Genomic DNA, 24,735 nt, shown 5'->3' on the forward strand with positions numbered 1-24,735 from the left:
TTTTTTTTTTTGTCCTTCTGTGACTTCAGCAGCTGTAGCTTTTAACACAAACTTCTGCTTTTCAATACCTTTAGCCAGAGCTTTTTTTCACAGAAAATAGGTGCAGGAACTCAACCACGACCCGTTCAGATTTCACAAACAGTAGAAGGGTCTTAAAGGGGCATTAAATACCAGAATTGCATTACATACAAAGTGCAGAGTTCAGGGGGTTACAAAGCTGTCACTTGTAAACACAGAAACTAGACATCTGTGTTTACAAGTGATTGTGGTGAGCAGGCACCAAAGGGTCTGAGCCAGAGGTGGTGGAACTGAGTTCCCCCAAGTTCCCCCTGAAAAAAAGCCCTGCCTTTAGCATTCACTTTAAACTGCTGTGCACAGTAAGGATAGAATACTATTCCCTTAATGTGTACTATAAGATTTATTTGTCCATTATAAGGGTATTTAAAATAAATTTCAATATTTACAGGGCGATCACTATTAAAGCACTTGGTTTACGGCCTAATCTCTTTCTGTGGTCACTGAACACCTCAACGGCCTATAATCCCAGCTCTAATTTATGTTTTCGCTGGTAAATCCAGCATATATTATGCATGCACTGTTCTCCTGGATTTCGTATCTGGCAAATACAATGAATCAAGCCATGACATTCACTTCTCAAGCTGAATGCTGCCAGTGAATCATTTTATATCTGCAACAAATACATTTCAGATGAAGTGCGGCTCTTTTCCATCCTTCCAGGTTTCTTTTTCAAGTGTTCATTTGAAGCAAGCACTTGAATCAGCCGCTTGAAGAGGAATTGTACAAGCTTCTTACAGCTGCGTGCTTTGTCTGTAAAGGACTATTATGTTGTCCCAATAAAAGGAATCACCGGCTACAAGCGCTCAGCTTATCTTTAGGACCAATACAGCAATTAGCCATTTGGAGCTGAGATCACACGCAATGATCTGTGCGCTTCTCCTTTAAAGCCGCCAGCTAGTGGCTGACTTATCCTAGGATAGATCAGAAGCGCAATTTGTGGAGGATGATTAGATGGCTCTTTGTCTTGTATGTTCACAGGTTTTAGTCCCAGCATCAATCGCACTGTGAATGATAAGATCAATAATGAGATTCGCCCGCTACTTGAAGACGCACTACAGACAGCAAAAGGTATGTGCGAAATTGGAGCATTTGTTTAATAAAGTGGCAAATAATCTGCAATTAATTCTTTGAGAAGTTCATCAATCAATATTCTTTTATGCTGTTAGCCAGGTTTAGATTCACTAATTCACTATTTTCGAACTTTTAGGCAGATTCAGAAAGATTTAGGCCGGCGTATCAGTAGATACACCGGCCTAAGTCAGAATCTGCGCCAACGCAAATTTAAGTGTATTCTGGTAACCAGATACGCTTAAATTAGGCTAAGATACGAGCGGCGTAAGTGTCTTACACCGTCGTATATTAAAGTGTAATTTTTAGGCTGGCCGCTAGGTGGCGCTTCCATTGTGTTCCGCGTAGAATATGTAAATCACTAGATACGCCGATTCACGAACGTACGCCCGGCCGACGCAGTACAGATACGCCGTTTACATAAGGCATTTTCGGGCGTATAGTTATTCCATCAAATAGCTGGACTAGTAATGTTAAGTATGGCCGTCGTTCCCGCATCGAAATTTGAAATTTTTACGTTGTTTGCGTAAGTCGTTCGTGAATAGGGCTGGACGTAATTTACGTCCACGTCGAAACCAATACGTCCAATAGCCGCAATGCACACTGGGATATGTACACGGACGGCACATGCGCCGTTCTTAAAAAATGTCAATCACGTCAGGTCACACTTCATATACATAAAACACGCCCCCCACATCCTCATTTGAATTAAGCGCGCTTACGCCGGACCCATTTACGCTACGCCGCCGTAACTTAGCAGGCAAGTACTTTGTGAATACAGTACTTGCCTTACTAACTTACGGCGGCGTAGTGTAAACACGATACGCTACGCCGCCGCAAGGATGCGCCCGCCTACCTGAATCCACCTATTTATGTATAACATTCTTCCTAAGGAGGACCTGAACTGTTAAAGCTGTTACTGATCTTTTCCCCATTACTGATTTAGGCAGCCCATAGATGATCCTTTTTTTTTAATCAGCAGGTTGAACGACAAAAAAATGACTTAATTTATCCATCCACACATTTCATGTGTATGGTAGAATCTTCAGAATACGCTGATTGAGCAGAAATTTTCAAAAAGGGTGGTTGCACAGAAGTCAATCGGTAGATCTACTCCTGTACAACCTCCCTGTCCCATACATGAAATTTGGCCTGTTCCTGCTGAATCAGATGAATTTCAAACCATGTATGGCCAGCTTTATCACGCCTTGTTCTGTGTCACTGTGTGTAGGTAGCCGTTTCATAAAAACAGAGCGTTGATGCCTCATGTAAATACTTAGAGGAGCTTCACCCAAAAGGAGAAGTTCCACTTTAAGGCCTCCTTCCCCACTCCTCTTTAAGAAATGTCACTTTGTGTGGGGGAGGGGGTCCTGGTTTTCCTGTCGAGTGCCTGCTGTTCTCCAGATGCCCCCCCCCACCCGCCGCATCGCTGGACCATGGGGCAGGTAAGTGTAGGTTTATTAAAAGTCAGCAGTTATGCTTTGTGTAGCTGCTGACTTTTATTAAACTAAAACATTAGTGGAACTTCACTTTAAGTATTAGTTAAACGACTGAGAAAACAGTGTTCATATAAACATATAGGCTTGATTTACTAAAAGCAAAAAAGACTGTGCACTTGCAGTTGCTCCAGAGCTTAGTAAATGAGGTAAAGCTTCACTTTGCAAAGAGTACCCAATCACGTGCAAGGAAAATAAAAATAAAAACAGCATTTTTGCTTGCACGTGATTGGATGATTGAAGCCAGCAGAGCTTCTGCTTTACGAAGCTCTGGAGCAACTGCTCTTGCAGAGCGCAACTGAACTTTGCAAAGTGCACAGTCTTCTTGCCATTAGTAAATCAACCTCATAGAGTGATAAATTGAAATAAAAAATAAAACTGGATATAAAAAAAATAGTCCATAAAGTCCCCATAATGAAACCGCCTCTCAATAGGTGCTCAAAATGAATCCACTCCTCTGTGCTCAAAAAAAGATCCAGGATGTGTATCACCACAGTTGCTTGCCCCCTCCAGGAGTATTTCACCTGGATCAGTGTGACCACTACACCTGAATAGGGTCAGAAATTGCTTTCTAGCCTCAACCAAGGGCTATAACAAGGCAACTCCCAAGCTCCTCTCCACTTCTTGCTCCCTGGTAGCCAGTGATGGCCATTGATGAATAGTAGAGAAAAATACCGATAGTGCTTATATCGTTTAAAAAAATATTTATTTGCATAAAAACGATGACAAGGTGCTTACATTTTGCTGGTGCTACAAGCACCAGTCTGTAAACAGCAAAGACAAAATCTGTATTTGGGAATTAACTCTCCAGTTCATGCTTCTCAAGGAATTTACTAGCTGCACGCTAGTTCTTAGTACCGCGATAGTCCGTGCCCCTCCCCAATGCGTGTCGACAGAGGGTCACGTGTCTTCCTCACTGAATAGTAGAATGGAATTTTACCAAAATCCATCCCTTCATAGGAAATGTGGTGTTCACAGTCCATGGCTGGAAGGTAAGGGAGTTTTCTTGACTCCTTTCACCCTGGATGTTTTTTCCCATGCCTATAGAAACATACTTGACATGGAAAGAAAAAAAAGGAAATATTTTTTGTAATAAAGTTGTAAACTAAAGAGCTGTAAAAGAAAACGGATTTAAGATTTTTGAGATTGTTGAGCAGCTGAAATGTCTGGCAGACATCTTTGCTAGCTCATTATGGCATGAGGTAAAGTTCACAATATTACAACATTAAGGGCCAACTCCTACCAGATGCGGTGGGATTGTGTGGGACGGCTATTCCAGTGCTGGCCCACCACATGACAAGGCAAAATGCCTTGTCTCCTTGTGTCTGGTACTCACCCCTGCGTTGGAGTGGCGTGTGGGGGCAGTGCAGTATTTTTTTTTCAGCACAGCATGGGGCAATCCATCACCTTGCATTGCATGGCAGCTAATTGAACTTTATGAAATGTCTGTATGACATTTCATAAAGTTTGTTTCAAAAACAGAAAAGTGCTGTGATTTTGCCAGGCCACAGCACACACCAGATGCTAAGCTACAATCTCTGGTAGGAGATGGGAGATGGGGAGATCGGGCATATATGTTTTTTATTTCATTGCAAAAAAAGTGAAAAAAATGTAGCAGGGCAAATCCTGAGAACCACTGATATTTAGGGAAATCTGCTATTGAATTACCTTTATACAAAAATGTTTGTGTTTAGGAAACTTTAAATAAATTATACAATTTACTCACAAGCCTGTTGTATTATATCATGGACAGACTTGGAAGCTGCAGCACAGATACTGCTAAGTGTTAACAAGACTCTGGCTGACATGCAAACGAGGCAGAAGAACCTGGACACAAGGCTTGTCGGCCTCCGAGAGGCTCTACTAGGAGTGCTATCAGACCAGAACTGTGAGAACTGTGCAGAGGCCCTCAACATTGTCCAGGGTATTCAGCTGGGGCAAATCCAGGTAGGTTCTCATTTTGCTGGTGTAACTATGATAGATATAGAGAAGAAAAACAAGAAAAAAGGCAGAAGCAAACTGGTGGGCAAAGAAGACATGGACAACATTTACAAGAAACTAGGTGATAAGATGGGATAATGATAAGTAGAGGGAAATATGTAAAGTTGGTGAGGCCTTCAATTTGTTATATATTTTTATATTTTTTCACCCTTTGAATCATTATCTCACATTCTCTTACAGATTCCCTCACTAGCTAAAGTTTCAAGTAAACTAAATAGTTTTAAGAAGATAAACCTACTTGGAATCTTTGAAAAGGTAACTAATGTTTGCTTCTAGCCCCAATCCATGCTAAACCATTACTACTATGGTCACTAACCCTATAGGTATCCAGCCATAAACTGTATTCCTTTATATTATGCTTTAGAGCAGGGGTGTCTAACTCAATTTCATTGTGAGCCGCATCAGCATTATGATTGCCCTCAAAAGGGCCGGTTGTATCTGTAGGATTAGATGTTCAGCGCATCCCCTCCCCTTTACATTAGATGTCAAGAGCCACCCCACCATCAGAAGTTGAGTCCCCCACTCTCCCTTACATCACAGTGCACCCCCTTTCCTTATGCTGCTGCTGGGAAGAAGCTGGATGCATTGCTTGAAAGCAGAAAGTAAGGCCTTGTACACACGGTCGTTCCAAACCGATGAGAATGGTCCGACGGACTGTTTTCATCGGTTCACCGCTGAAGTGGCCTGATGGTCTGATGTGCGTACACACCATTGTTCCAAAAACCGATCGGGTCAGAACGCGGTGACGTCAAACACACGACGTGCTGAATAAAACGAAGTTCAATGCTTCCAAGCATGCGTCGACTTGATTCTGAGCATGCGCGGGTTTTGAACCGATGCTTTTCTGTACTAACCATCGGTTTGGACCGATCGGGCAGCGGTCCATCGGTTCGGTTTTGAAGCATGTTTTATAATTTTGGACCAAAGGAAAACAGACCAATGTTCTTCTACACACGGTCGGCTTGGACCGATGAAACTGAACCTCGGACCAGAGGAGGGCTGGAGCTCTCCTGCAGCTGTAGGAGAGGTGCGAGGGCCACATCAAAATTGCCTAGAGGGTCGGATTCGGCCCGCGGGCCTTGTGTTTGACACCTGTGCTTTAGAGGATCCTGGTTCTAGTAAAGCTCTAAATTTATTTTCCTTCTGTTCTGCGTTCCTGCAAAGCATTGACAATGCGTGACAAAGTCCTCAATGCAAATCAATATTCATGATGAAGCTCTTAATTCAAGTTTCTGTAGCAAGTTTGTGCATTTCCAAGATACTAACAAAAAGGTGGCTGACAACTGTACCAATAGCTAGGTTATTAAATGAGGACCTGAACTTGCTTAAAGTGGAACTAAACCCATCGATTTAACAAAAAACTGTTACATTCCTGGAATGGTCACATTGGTTATGCTCTCAAACCATCCAATGGCTGGTGTCATAACTGATCACATGTGCAGCACCATGGCAGTTGAAGATCAAACAGAGGCCCGCTTCCTTGGTAAAAACCATAGGAGGGTTTCGTTTTGCTTTAAATAGTATAAAAAAAAACTTTTAAAGAATTTATTTATTGTAGACAAAAGATTATTATTGTTATTATTTTTTACACAATAGACACAGTACTAGGCTTTAGTAATTAATACAGTTGATAGTCTAGTTAGTATATTGCACTTTGTACTTGTGGAATCTGTTTCAATCTCTGCTTTGTTCTGTACAAGGAACACGGCTGTATCCATGACCAAGTATTATATTTTCTTTAGCTAATTTTATGCTTTTGTCTAGCTAAACTCCATGTTAAGCAAATATTTTCTTACATTAAAATATAACCAAAGGTGAAACTTTTATTTTAGTTTTAGGTCCCTTTCAGACGGGGCTGTCCGTGTGCGGGCTCTGCTTTGGTCAGCGGGGATCGCTACATCGATCCCGGCTGAGCAGGCAGATGACAGGTCGGTCCCCGCACACTGTGTGGGGACCGACCTGTCAGAGCGCCGCTCTCCCCTATGGGGGATCGGATGACGACGAACTGTAGAGTCTGTTGTCATCCGATCCACCAGACGGATGGTGGATCGGAGGGTGTCAGCGGGCATGTCACCGCTGACATCCGTGGCTCCATAGAGGTGCACGGAGCGTCCTACCCCAAGGATAGGAACGCCCAGTCCCGCAGTCATCAGAACCCTGAGGCAGGGATAGGAACGCCCAGTCCCGCAGTCATCAGAACGCGGAAATCAGAATATAACGGTATGTACGGATAAAAAAAAAAAGACTTGCATACAGTAAATGTCCTTAGTATGCTGGCTCTAATGTTAGAAATTGTTTTTTAGGGTGAACCCCTGCTTTAAGATGGCTCTCATAGGGAAACATTGACTTTCACACGTTATGCGGCATGAGCTCCTAATGATGGAGCGTTTGTTGGACCAGTGTGAACCCAGCCTTAACAATCAAAACAATCCCAGTGTGAGATAAATTCCTTTTACTGCTGCTGTAATCACCATGTCGGATGTCAAAAATCGGATGTTAAGGACAAGGATCCTACTTTGATCCGAATTTAATGATATTCAATGGGCTGAAGTAGGATCAAAGTCAGACCAAAGTAGTATAGGGAGCATTTTCAAAGTCGGACCGACTCGTGTCGGACCAGTTAAGACAGCTCTCATACGGAAACATTGATTTTTCACACGTCATGCAACATGAGCTCCCAATGTCGGAGCGTTTGTTGGACCAGTGTGAACCCAGCCTCATTCAACACTCCTGGGAGAGAGGATAAAGGCACAGGACACCCAAGAACTAGCAGACTCCTAAAAAGGGCAGAGGAAAGAACTTCTACGCACTAATAGATTTTTCTGCAGATTTTTTGTCTTCAGATTTACCAAAAACATATAATATGAGGTCAACCCTTAAGAGTTTCAATTTGTATGCAATCAGGCAGGCCCTTGCACTACATGGTTTTGGTAAATCTGAACACAAAAATCTGCAGAAAATCTAATAGTGTGCATGGGGCCAGAGGCGTATCTAGTGAAAATGGCGCCTATGGCAAGCACTGAAGCTGCGCGCTTGTCAAAACATTTGAAACCCATATTTCAGATAATCAGGGACATGGTGGGGACAGAGAGGGACACTGGGGACCACTGGCGGCTGGTGCTGAAAATTTTTGGGAGGCGCAAACAAACTGAAAAAAAAAACACCATCAATTGCAGCCACTGTGCCCATCAAATGCAGCCACTACCCTATGTGGATCCGGTCTGGCCAGTCATTGGTCATTTCGGGTGCACCTGTCACTCCCCTTCCCAGGCAGAAGGAGAAATATTAGCAATTGCTGTGCCTGTGTTGCGCTTCAGCAGGGTGGGCGCGGCGCCAGGAGCTACATTAGTGCGGGAGGCAGCTGCGGGAGGACGGGTGATTTTTTTTTCATGCAGGGGGGTGGCTTTTTGCTGCCCCCCTCCCCAATGGCGCCCATGGCACTTTCCCTGGCTGCCATACCCAAGATACGCCACTGCATGGGGCTTCAGAGTGGTCTGAAAAAGCACTGTCAAGAAAAACAAAATATGCACTGGCATAGGATGTGAATCCTCTATTAACAAACAAGCCTCATTAAATATTGCATTTACATTCTGCAAAACCATTCAAGAATAAAAGACATAGAACTTCAAAATATGGTGACACCACTCAATTAATTGTAGGTATAAGATCTGCTTGTACTATGGATGCCAAGTCACTGACCACAATGGCTGTGGATTAAAGATGAAGTGTGGACGGTTTGACACCTGCTGTTCATGATACAACCTGGTTTTGCCCATGAACAGTATAATTTTAAATGTCCAGGTTGTTTTGTTTGTGTGGTTCTTGACAATATGTTTATCTCTGCTTAGAGCAGAATCATCTTCGGCATATACTTGCCTTCCCCCATTTCATATGTCACATAAGTATTACCAGGATTCTCCTACAGTATATCTAGTACAATGTTACTTACTAATTGCGCTTAGCTTTTTGATTTCACGACATTGACATCTTCCTCCTCTTCTGCTGACTTCTGTTGACTTCTTTTTTGTGTCTCTTTGTGTCATTCTGTCACTTCCCTCTCTTCCTCTTCTCTTTAATCTTCCTCTCAGGCCCTGCCTGCGTTTCTCATACCTCCCTTTTAGTAAGTCAGTCTTTAGCCCCCACTCTCTCTCTCTTTCATCCTCTCAGGCACTTCAAGCTCTGAACAACGTGCCAAATTTCGTGAACACACAGACTTCCAAAAGTATGAGTGGTGAGTTGTAAACCCAAAGGGATTAAGAGATTTTATTTCTTTTATTTAACGTTTGTTCTTGTATATTATCCCTTTATCCTGATATTTCTTCATTCCAGATGTTGCTGCTGCTTTGAATAAAACAGAGGCAGAAATTCGTTCGTATGCATCCACTTTGCCCATAAATCAGTATATCGGTCCTATAAATGTAGCTTTGCTTACCTTTGAGGAGAAGGCTGAATTGTATGGAGAGGAAGTAGAGCGCTATGAATATTATAGGTAATATCACTCCTGGTTTACCAAACAGAATAATGTAGTGAGTAACAAGCAGAGGAACAATCCGTGGAGTCACTAGTCACAATAAGGCATTGTGCCAGGTACTCTTTCTCTTAGCTCACGATCATGTTTATTCCAAGTTCCCCTGAGCAATTAACCCCTAGGCACTGTTCAGATCATAGGTGTGCGCAGCCTATTGCATTAGGGTGTGCACCCCAAAGCTCAAACACACATGTCCTATAAATATATAAGGCAATGGACAGTGTCGGTAGAGCAGTGGACGATGTCAGTAGGGCAGAGGTTGATGTCAGTAGTTTTATTTATTTTTTATTCAATTTTTATAATTGCATTGTTTTTTTATAATATTTTTATACAATAATTTTTATTATTGTTTTTTAGAATTATTTTAGGTACCCCATTGGGGCTTTGGTGAGATTCCCCAGTCTCTTTCCCGCAACCAAGCAGCAGGGGAAATCTTTCCTGCACAGAGTGATTAGGGTGTGCCCAGGCACGCCTGGCACATGCCTATAGTTCAAATATTTGCTCTTTGTGTTTTTAATGGCTTACTGCATGCTGTGGTTTCTTAACCTCCTTAACGGTATGCCCGAGTCTGGCTCGGGGTGAATTTTTCATACCAAAAGCGGTATCCCCGAGCCAGACTCGGAATCACATTGCAGGATACAGGGAGAGTTACTTACCTTGTTCCTGGATCCTGCGATGTGTCCCCGCTGTGAGTGCGAGCTCCTCCACTGTGTCTCCTTGCTCGATTCACAGTGCCGAGCTCCGTTCCCTGCGACGTTACGACGCACAGGGACGGAGTTTGGCGCCAAATTCAAAAAGTGCAACACACAATACACATACAGTATACTGTAATCTTACAGATTACAGTACTGTTTTAAATAATTACACACACCCTTTGTCCCTAGTTGTCTGCCGAGTGTCCTACATGCACTTTTATATAATAAAAACTGTTCTTTCTGCCTGGAAACTGGAGATTGTCCATAGAGACCAAAAAGTGTCTCTTTACATTAAAAGTACTTTTAGACCAGCTAGAAACAGCGATAATAAATTAGAATCACTTGCAGAATTGAGCGATAGTGATTTGTGGGGAAATTCGTCATCAAACAATAAAAATAATGAAAGCGACAATTTTTCAACTGAGCAAATTTCAGTGTTTTTGATTTGATTACATTATTGAATAATTTGTATTATAATTACATTATTATTTGATATAATTATTTATAGTTATTTATTATATTATAATTTATGATTTTGTGTTTCAAACTTTATCATACCTGGGATGTCTACTAGACTCTTGTTTGGACAGGCCTACAATATAAAACGCCAAATTTCCATGCAAAATAATTGTACCGCTTTCAGCACCTAAAACCAGAAGGAATCATACCGCCAGGGAGGTTAACTCCAAAAAAACATAACACTGGCTGACTGGCTTTTTTTTTTAAATCAGTAAAATGGTTTATTGTGCCAAAAATACAGGTACGGTACAGAAATATATGTCAGCATACAAAAAACGTTACAAAATAGAATTATTACAAAAAGACTTACACTGTACGCATGTCAGACCAGAGGCACCAGGAGGTTACCTAAACCAAATTCCACCATTAAAGGAGTTTGAACTATGCCGGGCAGGTGAGAAACCGCCTCTCCCCCCAACACTAACACACACTCGGCCAACGGGCCAAAACTGAAAGTCTGCATTCCACAGTCTGCTTAAGCATTCAGAGTCCTTGCCCAACCATAAGTAGATTCTCCTGACCACATTATGTAATCCCCACAGGCGCGTACCTCAATCATGGTCTAGGTTTTATACATTCTGTGACTTAGTCAGACATAGTTTATAATTTTATGTTTTGTGCGTCAGGAAGACAGAATCGACTACATCTGCAATAGCCGGGTCATAACCAATCTCGGAGGTGCCAGTCCAGGTGTTTCCAGCCAGGGCTGCCAGATGGAGTTAAATTTCTTGGGGGCATTTCTATGCTGATATGTATAATGTTCTCTCACAATAATAAGATTTACCTGATCAATCCATTGTTTCTTAGTCGGGACATGTGGGGACAGCCAGAATCTAGCTATCTGTTTCCTTGCTAGGTATAAGAGCCTGATCACTGCTATATTAGTAGGTGGAGGGTATACCTCTTCATCCACGGCACCTAGTATGCATACTATGGGGTCCAGTGGGACCCTAACTTGGAACACCGAGGAGATAACCTCTGTGACACTCCTCCAGAACCGATGTAGCTTGGGGCATCGCCACATCAGGTGAATAAGCGACCCCTCCCCCTCGCATAGCTTAGGACACAAGGAAGAGTCCCTTCTTCCCCATCGAAACAGTTGAATAGGCGTACGGTAAACCCTGTGTAGCAGGAACAGGTGAGACAACCTGTGTGACTGCGAGACAGAGGTGAGAGGGCCAGCCTGTAAACAAGTTTCCCAGGTCTCGCCATCAATGTCCCCCAGATCCTCTGTCCACCCTCTTCTGCATGGCAGAGTTGCTGAGTTTTGCACAGACGACAATAGGGAGGAGTATACATGGGATATCATACCCTTTCTTTCCGTACCAGAGAATACCTCAGTTAATAGCCTGTGACTAGATAATTGGAGAACTGACACCCGCCCCTGGGTCCGAAGGGCGTCCCTGAGTTGCAGATACCTATAGAATTGTTGTCTAGGTAGACCAAATTCATTTTGTAACTCCTGAAATGATTTAAGCACATTGTTACTATATATCTGGGCAATGTTCTTAATTCCTGCTAGTTTCCAAACCTGGAAACCTTCAAGCCTGAAGACCTCCATCAGGTTTAGGTTGTCCCACAAAGGAGTGTCTGCAAGAAATCCCGAGACACCCAAGGTGGATTTAACCATAGACCACAGCTTCCCAAGGAGGACCACGGTGGGTGCCGCCTGAGGCAGATGTGGAAAACCCGCCTCCAAATTTGCCAAGACCGATGCACTCCCTGAACCCGTTCGCAATAGAGTATCAATTGAGTCATTATCATTGGCCCGCCCCATGCCACACAGATGCTGCATTTGAGAGGCTAAAAAGTAGAACTTAGGATTAGGGACAGCCGCTCCTCCCTGATCTTTATCATATTGTAACGTGGACAATCTAATACGGGCCACTTTTTTTTTCCAAATCAGTGATCTAAACAAGGAATCTATCCGGGTGAACCAACGACGAGGTATCCACTGAGGGGAATTATGCATAATATATAGAAGTTGGGGGCCCCACACCATTTTTATTAAATTTATTCTACCTATTACTGATAGCGGGAGTTTACACCAGGTATTACAGGTCATTTGTAGGCGTTGGAAAAGGGGCAACAAATTCTCCTCCAAATATTTCTGTGGGTTAGCTGACACCTGAACCCCCAAGTACTTAAAAGATTCCACCACCTTCAATGACCCCGCCGCCTCCGGTAGAGAGGCAACCGGACCATCCACAGGTAAAATGACGGATTTACCCCAATTTATCGAGAACCCCGACAGGGAGCCAAACCGCTGGATCAATTCCATAGCTGCCGTAAGAGATGTATCCACATCTCCCAGATACAACAAAGTATCATCTGCGTAAAGAGAAATCTTCTCTATCTGTTCACCTCTCTCAAAACCAATTATCGCGGGGAGGACCTTATCTGCGCTGCCAACGGCTCGAGGGCTAGTGCAAAAAGCAGGGGCGATAAAGGACACCCCTGCCTTGTGCCTCTGTAGAGAGGGAAGGGGTCCGTAAGGTCCCCATTCACTCGAAGCCTGGCCGTGGGGGCAGCATAAAGCAGCCGAACCCACCTAATAAAACTGTCACCCAGTCCAAAGCGTCCCAGGACCTCCCATAAATAGGGCCATTCGACGCTGTCAAAGGCTTTGGCAGCGTCTAATGACAGGATCGCCCTCTGGTTCTCATTATCAGCAGGTATCTGTAAATTAAGGAAAAGGCGCCTAATGTTGAGGGCAGTTGACCGAGAAGGAATGAAACCTGATTGGTCTGTATGGATTAGTTTAGTTATAACTTTAGCTAGCCTGGTGGCCAGTACCCTAGCCAGTAGTTTAACGTCTGTTGTCAGTAGTGATATAGGTCTATAGGAGTCAGCACTTTGGGCATCCTTACCAGGCTTCAACAGGAGAACTATTATGGCCTCATTCATGGAGTGGGGCAGGGATCCCCGATCAAACGCATCTACAAACACTTCCTTCAACAGAGGTATCAGGCCTTCAGAGTAGCGCCCATATACCTCTGCCGGCAAGCCATCCGAGCCCGGAGACTTTCCAGGAGCGGAAAGCGCCAATGCCTCCAGTATTTCATCAGTCGTGAGCGGCGCACTCAATTGCGCCACGTCTGCGGCCGACAAACGCGGGAGGTGACACTGATCCAAAAAGGAGGTAATCTCCTCAGTAGTAGGTGAGACTTTAGAGGAATACACATCAGCATAGAAATCTTTAAATGTGGACAGAACATCCGCATGGGATGAAACCAGTGACCCCGAGACATTAGTTATTGACTCTATATGTGGCGAGCCCCTTTGTGTTCTCACCATCATAGCCAGCATATGACCTGTGCCCTCCCCGTCCTCAAAGTACTTCTGTTGAAGGAAAAATCTTTTATTCTCCGCCCTGGTCATAGTCACATGCTTAACCATATTCTGAGCCTCATTCCATGCCCTTTCGGTATGCTCAGAGGGGGAGTCCACGTAAGCCGACTCAGCCCTCTCAGCCTCCCGAAGCACGAATTGTTCCCAAGATTTCGTCCCCGTTTTAATGGAGTTAATAGATCTAATAAACTGGCCCCTCAGAAAGGCTTTAAGAGCATCCCAGAGGACACCCAGGCCCGTGGAATTCCTGTTAATCCTAACAAAATTCACTAGTTCAGCATGAATAGGATCAGGGGCTGGGAACAGCGACATCCAAAAGGGATTAAGCCTCCAGCAAGTGCGCTTGGAGATTCCAGACGCCAGTATCTCAATACATAGAGGCGAGTGGTCAGAGACAGTCCTGGCCTCATACTTTATGGATGAAACCAGGGGAAGCATCTCACTGTTACCCAGGCCCAGATCAATTCTAGAAAGGCCCCTATGCGAGGCGGAGTGGCATGAGTAACATCTCTCCTGTGGGTGAGCGAGCCTCCAGACATCTCTTAACCCCAGCTCCTGCAGAAGCCGAGCAAAAGGCGTCTGGCTCCTTCTTGGTGTGGCCGCCCGCGCCCCAGGAGAAAACTTATCAAGGTCGGCACACAAAAAATTGTTGAAGTCCCCCACTACGAGAGCGGGGACACCCGGGTGACGTGACAAGAAGGTGGCCAGGGTCTTAAGGATCTCCGCCGAAAAGGGTGGCGGTATGTATATGTTGGCTATAATACATGGTATGCCATTTAGGGAACAGTGCAAAAAAACAAAACGACCTCCAGGGTCTATTAGAGAGGAGGTAAAAGTAAACGGTACATTTATGCCAATAAGTGTACTGACCCCTCTGGCATACGATGAAAAAGCAGAGTGGTATTGGTTGCTATACAGCCTAGAGGAAAATGGAGATTCCTGACCTGGTAGAATATGCGTCTCCTGCAGGCAAACCACTGAGGAGCCCAGACGTTTAAGCACCTGACCTACTGCCAGGCGTTTCACCTTGTCACCCAGCCCCCTTACATTCCAGCTAGTTAACACAATCTGTACTGCCATGTCTTAGGTGTAAAATCATCTGCAGCGAACACCACATAAATGCACTTCAAGCCAATAGACCAGGACCGTCTTACATAAAATAAAATAAAAACCATTCCATCTTGGTCGGGACAGAACACAAAAAAATAATAATAATAGCAAGAATAACCAGGTGGAGAGGAGAAAATCACATTTCTAATCTTATGGGGAGCACTAAACACGGGAGAAAGTCTCCCTAATGACTCAGTCCAGGCGCATTGGGCACAACCTGTGGAAACAAATGTCAAGCAGACTGTAGACATATCATTTACAAGAACCATTATTAAGCTCAAAAAATTTTGCAAAGGAACCAAAAATAATAAAAAACAGTCGATGAGACTTCTTGTCCACGAGGGACTCAGTTCTAGTGGGCAAAGTTCACTAGCCAGCTCAAGGGCATCCGCCTCCAGCGGATCTTTTTTCAGTGTAGAACAAAACATGTTCAAACAGAACGAACACCTCCTGTGGAAACAGTTCTCCGCCTTGGAAGGAGGTTGAAATAGGACATCATTCCTGTCCCGCTGTTAGACAATGGTGCTGGTGCTTGTAAGTAAGGCATGTGGCAGTCACTCATTTCTGCGTCTTCTCCCCAAATCTTCACGCAGAGAGCGCTCCTCTCTGTCCATCCATTGCATGGCTTGGGCAGGTCTCTCAAAGAAATGCACTTCATTTCTAGCTACCACACGGAGCTTAGCAGGATAAAGCATGGCATACTGCAATTCCAGGAAGCGCAACCGCTTCTTGACATCATTAAATTGAGCGCGCTGCTTTTGCACCTCCGCTGAAAAGTCTGGAAACAAGGATATCTTGGAGTTGTCTATAACTAGAGCATCCCCCAGGGTGCGTGCCTTAGACAGGATGACATCCCTGTCCCTGTAGTGTAATAGTTTAAATAGAAAGGCCCTGGGCGGGTTCCCAGGGGGTAAAGGCCTCAGAGGGACATGGTGTTCGCGTTCCACCGCAAACATTTGTGAAAAAGAGTCCTTTCCGAATTTCTCTGTCAGCCATTGCTCTATGAATGCCACCGGATTCTTTCCCTCCATTCTTTCCGGTATTCCAATGGCTCTAACATTATTGCGGCGCATTCTATTTTCAAGTTCATCAATTTTTGCCGCATGTTTAGCGACCATCAGTTGCTGGGCATGTGCCTCCATCTGCATAGGGGCTAGGTCATCCTCCAATACACTAACACGGCCCTCAACATCAGTAGTGCGATCCCGCAGCTTCTGCATGTCCTGGCGCATGTATGACATTTCTGCCTTTACCCCCTTAAGTTCTGATGCCAGGTGTGTCACTGAGGCATTGCAGGCCGTGATTGCTGCAAAAATATCCCTTAGTGTGGGTTCAGGCCCATCCGGGCCCGAGGCCTCCACCGCATCCAGCACATGGGACCCTGGTGATATACTCACTGCGTTCCACGGCAGCACTGGCGCGGATGGGTCCTCCAGGGGCACAGTGTCGTCAGCGTCGGATTGGGACCCGCTCCGGTTATCTCCGCCATCCCCAGGGACCTCCAGGAGCTCGCGGGTGCTGATCGGGGAGAACAGCTTCTGAGCAGCGGCCTTATATTTCTCTTTCGCCGACTGCGCGGCGCCGCCATCTTGGATCACGTGGTCCGGAGCTGTGCGGCCTTGTGTATTACGCCGGGACATCTTATCTATGCCCGAGCGGGTACCGTCGATGGTCGCTGTAGCAGCCAGGGGAGTCCAGGTATGTAGCGGGACCAAAGTAAAGCCACGAGCGGCTTGTCAGCAGGATAATCGAGCGGATGATCGGCGGAGCTCACAGGACGTGCGACCGTCTACATCCCCAGCTAAGCCACGCCCCGCTGACTGGCTTTAACCAGTGTGTGTATCAGCAGGGACTGTAAAATTTCGAACCATCTATGGCCTTTCCCGTTTGTGAGAAATTGGTCTGATGATCAATTTCTCATGATGAGGCTTGTTGGAAAATTTGTGTTGGATCAGTGCTGCAGGCAATCAATAATACAATAATACAGCAGGGGGATTCCACTATCCACATCGCCTATGTGAATGGGAGGATCCAATCAGTTTTTTTTTTTAAAACACTGACCCATCTACGGCCAACATTATGCCTTGTACACAGGATCGGAATTTCCGATGGAAAATATCAGACAGACTTTTTCCATCGTATATTCCGATCGTGTGTAGCCCAAGCTGAGTTTTTTCATCGGATATTCAGAGGAATTCCATCGGAGTTTAGATATACTGTAGAATATGTTCTATTTACTCCGATGGAATTCAGTCGGAATTTCCGATGTGATTTGGCCAGGCAAAAGCCTGATCGTGTATACGGGGCATTAGTGAGGTATAGACATTAGAGCGTGTGTCCTTTTTGGGGACGGCTATTTTAAAAAAAAATGGTTCCATGATGCTCCGTGTAATTTATTGGCTTCATATAAAATGCTAGAAATCAAATAATGAAATGAAGTGTTGAAGTGTTGTATCTTAAAGCCCAACTTTGATTTTTCAGACAAAAAAACAGCTGTTCATATGCAGTCTGATTGCTGACAACAACATTAAAAATTGTGTCTGTACTCACCCCCAACGCTATATTAATTAGCATCTCAGCTTACATAGAACAGAGTAGTGGAAGCTGCAATTAAATTGAGAACACCAAACCCTTTTTTCACAGAGGTGTGCCCGTACACAGGACTTATTTTTATTCTTCTATCTTTGTGGTTATAGGGATCCCATAAGCATATATTATATATTACTATTTCTCAATTGCTTTGGCTATTATGTTATATGGTCAGTTTACAGTATATATCAATGGTGTGTAATTTAAAAGCTTAAATTATGGGAATTACTTTGTGCAACTAATGTACATAGAACTAATATAAGTTAACTTCCAAATTCATCCTGTTAATAACTACTTACCTTGTTCTTGGCCTTAACCTAATAAGAGTTTTGTAATGCCATTGCATAAGCTAACCACTCCCATAAGAGCTCTTCTCAAAGCCTCCTTGTAATTGTTCCTACTGTTATTATTGTAAGTCTTCATATATGTATTCACCACTACCTAAATAAGCTTTTATCTAATATGTTTTTTTACTTCCAGGTGGATAGTTGGAGTTGTTCTGTGTTGTATCCTCCTCCTGATAGTTGCTTGCACAGCACTGGGGTTGATCTTTGGAGTCTGGGGCCTCTACATACTGCGTAACCCAGACAGCAGTCGGCGAAGACGGAGGGATGGAGCTGGCTTTCTTTTAATGTGTGTGATTCTGAAATCTTTAAATAGATGCTGTCAGTAAAATGAAACAAAATTCCAATTCAGTAATATAGAAATTTAATTAGTCAGTAAATTGAGTATCAGCAACCAGATTTGTTGTGATAATCTAAGAAAAATCATAGCAATCAGCTGCAGACACTGGGGGAAGTAACAATAAGGAAGGAGGCAAAACTAACAGTGAAAAAGAAGACATTTATTGTAATTATATCATTTTAAAACTATTTTATAATTCAGAAAAATGATAATGCAATCGTTATACTTATCAACATATCTAAATGTTACCACGATCAAAAATTCCAACGACAAAACCGTTGATTTTTTTCCGACGGGTTGTTGGCTCAAACTTGTTTTGCATACACTTGGTCACACAAATATTGTCGGAAATTCCGAATGTCAAGAAAGCGTTGACATACAACACTACGACAAGCTGAGAAAAATTAAGGTTAATGATTCCGAGCATGCGTCAAATTCATTCCGGGCATACGTAGGATTTTTCTGCGTCGAAATTGCATACAGACGATTGGAATTTCCGACAAGAACTTTCTCTGTCGGAAAAATTGAGAACCAGCTCTCAAATTTTTGCTGTCGAAAATGTCTGATGGAGCCTACACATGGTCGGAATTTCCGACCTAAAGCTCACATCGAACATTTCTTGTCGGAAATTCCAACCGTTTGTACGCGGCATGAGGCTGCACCCCTCTCTGTTCTGTAAATTGTTTCTGTACATACAAATGAATGAGCTGAAAAGTATGAACGAGAATTCCATTCAGTTGGGTTCTCAATGAAGTGAGGCATAAACCTTCCTTACTCTTGGTGGTTCGCAGCAAGACTTAGGAAGGAGAACCAGTGGATGAGTGTACATAGCAAAGAGTAAGAGCCAGAGCAAGAGAAAAAAGATTGAGGATAGTAGTTACAGCTAAAACATGCCACTGCTGCTATTAGTTTGGTACATGTAACCTTCAAAGGCTTACTTTAAAAAGTTTTGATTTGTGAATTACAAAAATAGGGGTGGAAACACAACATTCAATAATATCAGTAAAACCGACAGGACTTTTGAGTGTGTTCTAACCAATCTAATGCACATATCTCCTGCAGCCAAGTGTATCTGACCTTCATATTCTCCTGGTTACTGATCCTCTTCGTGTTCCTCACTTTCGTGATTGGAGGAAACATACAAACCCTTGTGTGTAAACACTGGGTGAATGGGGATATCTATAAGGTAAGTGAGGGCAATTAAAGACAGCAAACGTATAACTCACAAACTCTTTAAATGTCTGTCACTTTTGAATAATGATATTATGTACTTTATAGTTTCTGGATGACCCTAAAAATCTGCCGAATAATATCAACTTGCGAAAAAACCTTGGACTCAGAGAAAATTCCAGCTTTACAGATATGTATACGTGAGTAAAACGGATATGTGCTTATCTAACTTATGTATCCAGTACTTGGGTGTAAATTCCCTAGTATTTATACAGTATGCAGCTTGTACAAGCTTACTAACCCTAAGGCATGGGATATAGGAATCCATGCCTCATGTGAGGGCCGTATTAACCTGCATGGGGATGAACTGGTGTTTCAAGCATCCCAGTCCAGGCATTCCCAAACTGTCAATTGGGATGCAGCCGCTGCTTCTAATGTAGTGTACATGCCAGTGCTCTGCAATGAATGCACCCTGGACAGATGTCACATTAGGAGCAGCAGCTGTGCCTGTGCAGCTGCTGCATCCCAATTGACAGCTATGCAGCTGGTTGCATGAACACCTGTGCATCCCTGGGTGGTTAAGCACGGCCTTCACATGGGACACAGATTCATACCCCCTGTGTGAATGAGGCCCAAGTGTGAAAAATTGCGACTAGTGCAGTTTTTTAAATAGCAACTGCCAAAAAAACTACTGTTAATACTTCCAAATACATGAAAGTAGGTGCTACTACCTCCCAGTATTATAATGTAGCTTTATCACCAGCGCTCTGGCAGAGGCAGCTGACCTCTCATCCAGATGATCCATATATGCAAAGAAAAGCCGGCACTCTGGTGTTATACTCTGAAATCTTTTGTTTATTGGTGGACAACAGATGACCTCCACAAAAATCAACGCGTTTCAGCCAAACTGGCCTTGTTTATGGTGAATAAGGCCAGTTTGGCTGAAATGCGTTGACATTTGTCAACATTTTGCTGTCTTTTTGACGCACAAGATCGGAGAGTATACGCTGGAGTGCTGGCTTTTCTTTGCTTATACTGTTAACATTTTATCAAAGATGGAGTACAATTGGCAGGCTGTGTACCTACATATGCACTTATCAATCGTGTTAGTATGGGTTTACTTTTTTTAAATTCATACTTACCTCGGTGGATGGAGCATCAGACCAATGCTCCATCTGTCCCCCGGCATCTCTGCGCTGAGAACCGAGCCACAGAACATTGCCGATGGCTTGGTTCTCACTCCTCCCCAAGAGGAAAGCTACTGACTGTCAGTCAGCGTCTTTCCTCTCCGCTTCTCCATGCTCATTGGAGCACTGAGCCGTGGAGGGGTGGGGAGAGGCTGTCTCAGTGGCTCGCTGAGACTGCCATCAATCAGGGCAGCTGGCGGATCCCAACTTGGAAGTCATGATGACGCCCTGCCTAGACTGATGGCAGTGACGTCAGCGGAGAGTGGACTTCAGAATGCTCTCCACTGAAAACGGGTCACAGGAGTGCAAAACAAATTGCATTCCTGTGACCCTTAGGAGAAGCCTAGCCTAAAACGCTCAGGCTGGACTTCTCCTTAAGTCTATATAAACCAAAACAATGGCCTTCTCATATTTGCTCTCTTTGGTCTGTTTAAATATAGAATTTAGCATTTTGTTAGTTTTTTTTTAATCTTATCAAAAATATATATTGATTCTGCCAGCAATCATGTGATTTTATAACTTCCTGTGCTTACTACTTACTTACTGTGCTGATTGTTCTCACATAACACTGTCCCCAGTTCTCTCTGTAATTTATAATACACCTCCCCTATCTGCTATGGAGAAAAAGAGGTGTCTGTAGTCCTAAACACTTCTTAGTCTAGGGTGAGAATGCTGCTTCCTCATAGATATGGTACAGTGAGTGAGCATTGTCGCCCTAGTACAGGAAGTGTGATACTGGCAGGATCATCAGGTCAAAGTAGAAGAAAAAAGCCTGAAAAAAAGAAAACAAATACAGTCACTACATATAAGGACTGGAAAGCTGCAATATATATGTTTTGTTCTTGGGTCTAGATGCACTTCATACTCAATTCATTCAGTGCCAGTCAGGAGTAGCTGGCTTTAAAAATGATTTGCGTTAACCCTGCAATGATAAAAAAAGATTTCAGAATCTTTGTTCTGTGGAAGTCAATGGGTGTTAATAAATAATCATCAATTCATACCTGTCTAGATATACTGTATAATCAGATATACAGTTTTTTTTATAACACGTTGATTGCAAATAGGCTTATTTTGCTGTAGGACTATAGTAGTTGTATAGCAAAGCAGCCCATATGCCTCCTTTAAGTTCCAGGGTGCAGGGGCTCTTGTAGAATATCTTGCTGCCACAGATTTCTTTAAAAGAGTACTTTGTGGAAAAGACAGAAGTACTGTGTACTGATGGTGTTAGCTGCTGTCAATTTAGGCATAAAGTACATTAAGTATGTACATATGGTACATTCAAGCTGTGGTATGAACCAAAAGTTCCACGATTAGTTAAAACTATACTCACTTTAATAAGCCTCTCTTTTTCTAAGATGGGGCTTTGATGGAAAATATGGATACTTAATATATAAATATACTCTGGACTTATTCAGCCAAGTGTTTAATACAGCTCACCATTCTACACTTCTTGACTAGTGACATAAGCTTTGTTGCCATTTTTCCCATGGAGGAAATAGCCTGTTTTTCAAGAAATAGCATGGCTTAGCACAGACATGGACTTTGGCAGTCCAAAAATGCACTGTATGGCATCTTCTGAATGCCAGTTTCTTTTGTTGCTCTCACCGATTATAGGAAGATGACGTCATACCTTTTTAAAGGTCAGTAGAGTGTGCCAACCACTATGAAAAACCGATCTAGCATCTCCAGAAGTGGAGAGCATATGCAAGGTGCACTTAACTGCCTGTCTGATCAAGCAATAGATGAGCTACTTGAATGGAACTCTACAGAGGTTTGCAGCATGTGCCCCATACCCAGCATAGGTCACACATACTGGTAGTTTAATTACGCCTGACATTTCAGGCTAGTAATCCTGCCTCTGGACCCTTTGACTTACTTTGTGTCTCTTACTTTCAGCCAGTGCAAGAGAGGTTCTCCAATTTGGGATATCCTTGAGTTTAGCAGCCCTATTGACTTGGACAGTTCTTTCAACATTTCCGAGGTAAGCCGCAGTCAATATGACTCTCAGTTAAAAAAAGACTTTGCATTTCCTAAAACCTGAAGCTATTGATATTAGATTGTATTATAACACTGGAAAGACACACACATGCACACATTTCTCAAAGAGCTAGTAGATACAAGTAATAAATATTATGTTTCATTTAACTGGTACGTAATCATTGTTTGTGATTAGTATCATCCTACACTATAATTTATTTTTTAAGTTTCAGCTTTAGGCTAGTATTGTGTATAGGGCTGATACTGTTTCAGTTCTCTGTGTGACAGTTGAGTCACTCTTTGGTATGTGTATTAATAACTAATGAGTCATGTTAATGGGATGAAAGAGACTCAGCTTTAATCCTGATGACAGGTTGCATTGTATTGAACCTGTTTTCTTATTATTTTTCCATTTCCTCCCCGCAGTACACATCGGATCTCGAGGAAAAGATTGACAACTTCACTTTGAATCTAGGTCCACTGAACTTAATGTCCACTATAGCCACAAAGGTTCTACAAGAGTATAACAAGAGTGGTGTGGATGACATACCCTTCAACAACACCCTGCAACAGGTGGGATACTATAAATATTTCAGCACAGATACTAATCTTGCTTAGGTAATGAAGCTTGCAGCACATGCAATTATGCATGAGTACCAATGGTATACTGTATAACCAAGGCAAGCACCTTACTACTTTACCAAGATCATAAGTATTAAAGTATGTAAACCCAAGCACTAAAATCTCATAAGTATGAGCATGTAATGAAAAGTCAAAAGTAAATGATAACATTTTTAAATCTGCAGATATTATTAACCTCTTGCCAACCACATAACATACATGTGTGGTGGCAGTAAAGGTGGGCCTTAACATCCACACATCACACATATGGGTCCATGGCAGCTGATGTATCAGCACTGACAGTGGGTTCACTCCGCACTCCTAGCACAGTGAGTGAGCTGTCACAGACAGCTTCCGGGTCTCTGCTTATGGTCGGGAGCTGGTGGAACGAGCTCCTGATCATGTGACCATTATGACAACAAAACATATTGATCATGTGATTTGGAAAGTCTGGCCCAACTTCCAAATTTAAAACAGTAAAGGGCTGCCAGGAAAGGACAGGAAAGGGGTTGAAATATCTTTTGATACGGCCATGAAGATCCTCATTAAAACACTTCCTGTTATAGAGTAACAACACTTTGTCACTGTCTCCCAATTGTGCTTCTATGACTGCAAGTTACTATTTCAACTCATCACACTGGCATGTTCCACCGTTGTCAAATGCCATGCAGCCTTTGCTGGAGAGCAAGCATGTAGACAGAAATGGCCAGATTCACGTAGAGCCACGTATCTTTTGGCCGGCGTAGCGCATCCCATTTGCGCTACGCCGACGTAACATAGTGAGGCAAGGCCAGTATTCACAAAGCACTTGCTCCGGAGGTTATGTTGGCGTAGCGCAAATGGGCCAGCGTAACCCCGCCTAATTCAAAGTAGGCATGTAGTGGGCGGGCTACATTTAAATTAACTGTGACCCCATGTCACGCCCCTAGCGGCCAGCGTAAATAGGCAGCCAAGATACGATTTGAGTAAATTCCTCTGGCAAGTCTATGAAGATGGCAAGTCTATGAAGAAAGTGACTAATTGTTATATTTTGGAAAGTCTGTCCCAACTGGTGTTTTGGGATCCCTGTATTGTGGATTTTATTGATTGTGTTCTTTGAACATTAGGTCAATTCTTGTTTGGTTTGTTATTTAGTTTGCTAATAAAGACTGTTCTGGCCAATTAAAATCCATTCACATGCTGTGCTTATTTTTGTTGGGACTGAAAAGGGATAGTCTGGGTAGATAGTTGATAGACAATACTTGGCAAATCCTTAAAACAGGCACATTTAAATTGCATGCATAAGTACATTGAATACATGTTTGTAAAATTGATGCATCCAATTAAGAAATGGTTATTTTATTAAAATTTGTGGAAAAAGTAAAACAGTTTACAATTGCCAGTAATCATAATTAATCCTTTGTGCTCTTCTAGATTCAAGCAACTCTGGTGACTCTACAAAATGCAAAAGGGTTTGTTCCAATGCTGGAAATTCTTTCTTTAATGCAGGTAATCTTTCTATGCGATACGTGTATTTATGTTATTTCACAAATCAGAACACCTGTAAATGTTTCGATTTATTTCCAGTATTTAACATTTAAATCGCATTTAAAGATATATAAAAAAATAAAATGCATTGAATATAATAAATACATATTAAATGCAGATAGCTGTCATTCGTC

The 24,735-nt window shown here is 43.0% G+C and overlaps 1 protein-coding gene across 1 annotated transcript in view; it reads left to right on the forward strand.

Moving 5' to 3' along the window:
• Positions 1–24,735, forward strand: part of PROM2 (prominin 2) — a 108,343-nt gene that overhangs the window by 46,163 nt on the left and 37,445 nt on the right. Inside the window, exons 6-16 of the mRNA XM_040345922.1 lie at positions 1,057–1,146; positions 4,396–4,589; positions 4,824–4,898; positions 8,811–8,874; positions 8,973–9,132; positions 17,916–18,068; positions 19,182–19,305; positions 19,398–19,489; positions 22,373–22,457; positions 22,880–23,026; positions 24,488–24,562. Of these exons, the coding sequence (XP_040201856.1) occupies positions 1,057–1,146; positions 4,396–4,589; positions 4,824–4,898; positions 8,811–8,874; positions 8,973–9,132; positions 17,916–18,068; positions 19,182–19,305; positions 19,398–19,489; positions 22,373–22,457; positions 22,880–23,026; positions 24,488–24,562 (1,259 nt within the window). The remainder of the gene's footprint in view (positions 1–1,056; positions 1,147–4,395; positions 4,590–4,823; positions 4,899–8,810; positions 8,875–8,972; positions 9,133–17,915; positions 18,069–19,181; positions 19,306–19,397; positions 19,490–22,372; positions 22,458–22,879; positions 23,027–24,487; positions 24,563–24,735) is intronic.

This window comes from Rana temporaria, chromosome 3 (genome assembly GCF_905171775.1).
Source record: "Rana temporaria chromosome 3, aRanTem1.1, whole genome shotgun sequence".
Classification (NCBI taxonomy): Eukaryota; Metazoa; Chordata; class Amphibia; order Anura; family Ranidae; genus Rana; species Rana temporaria.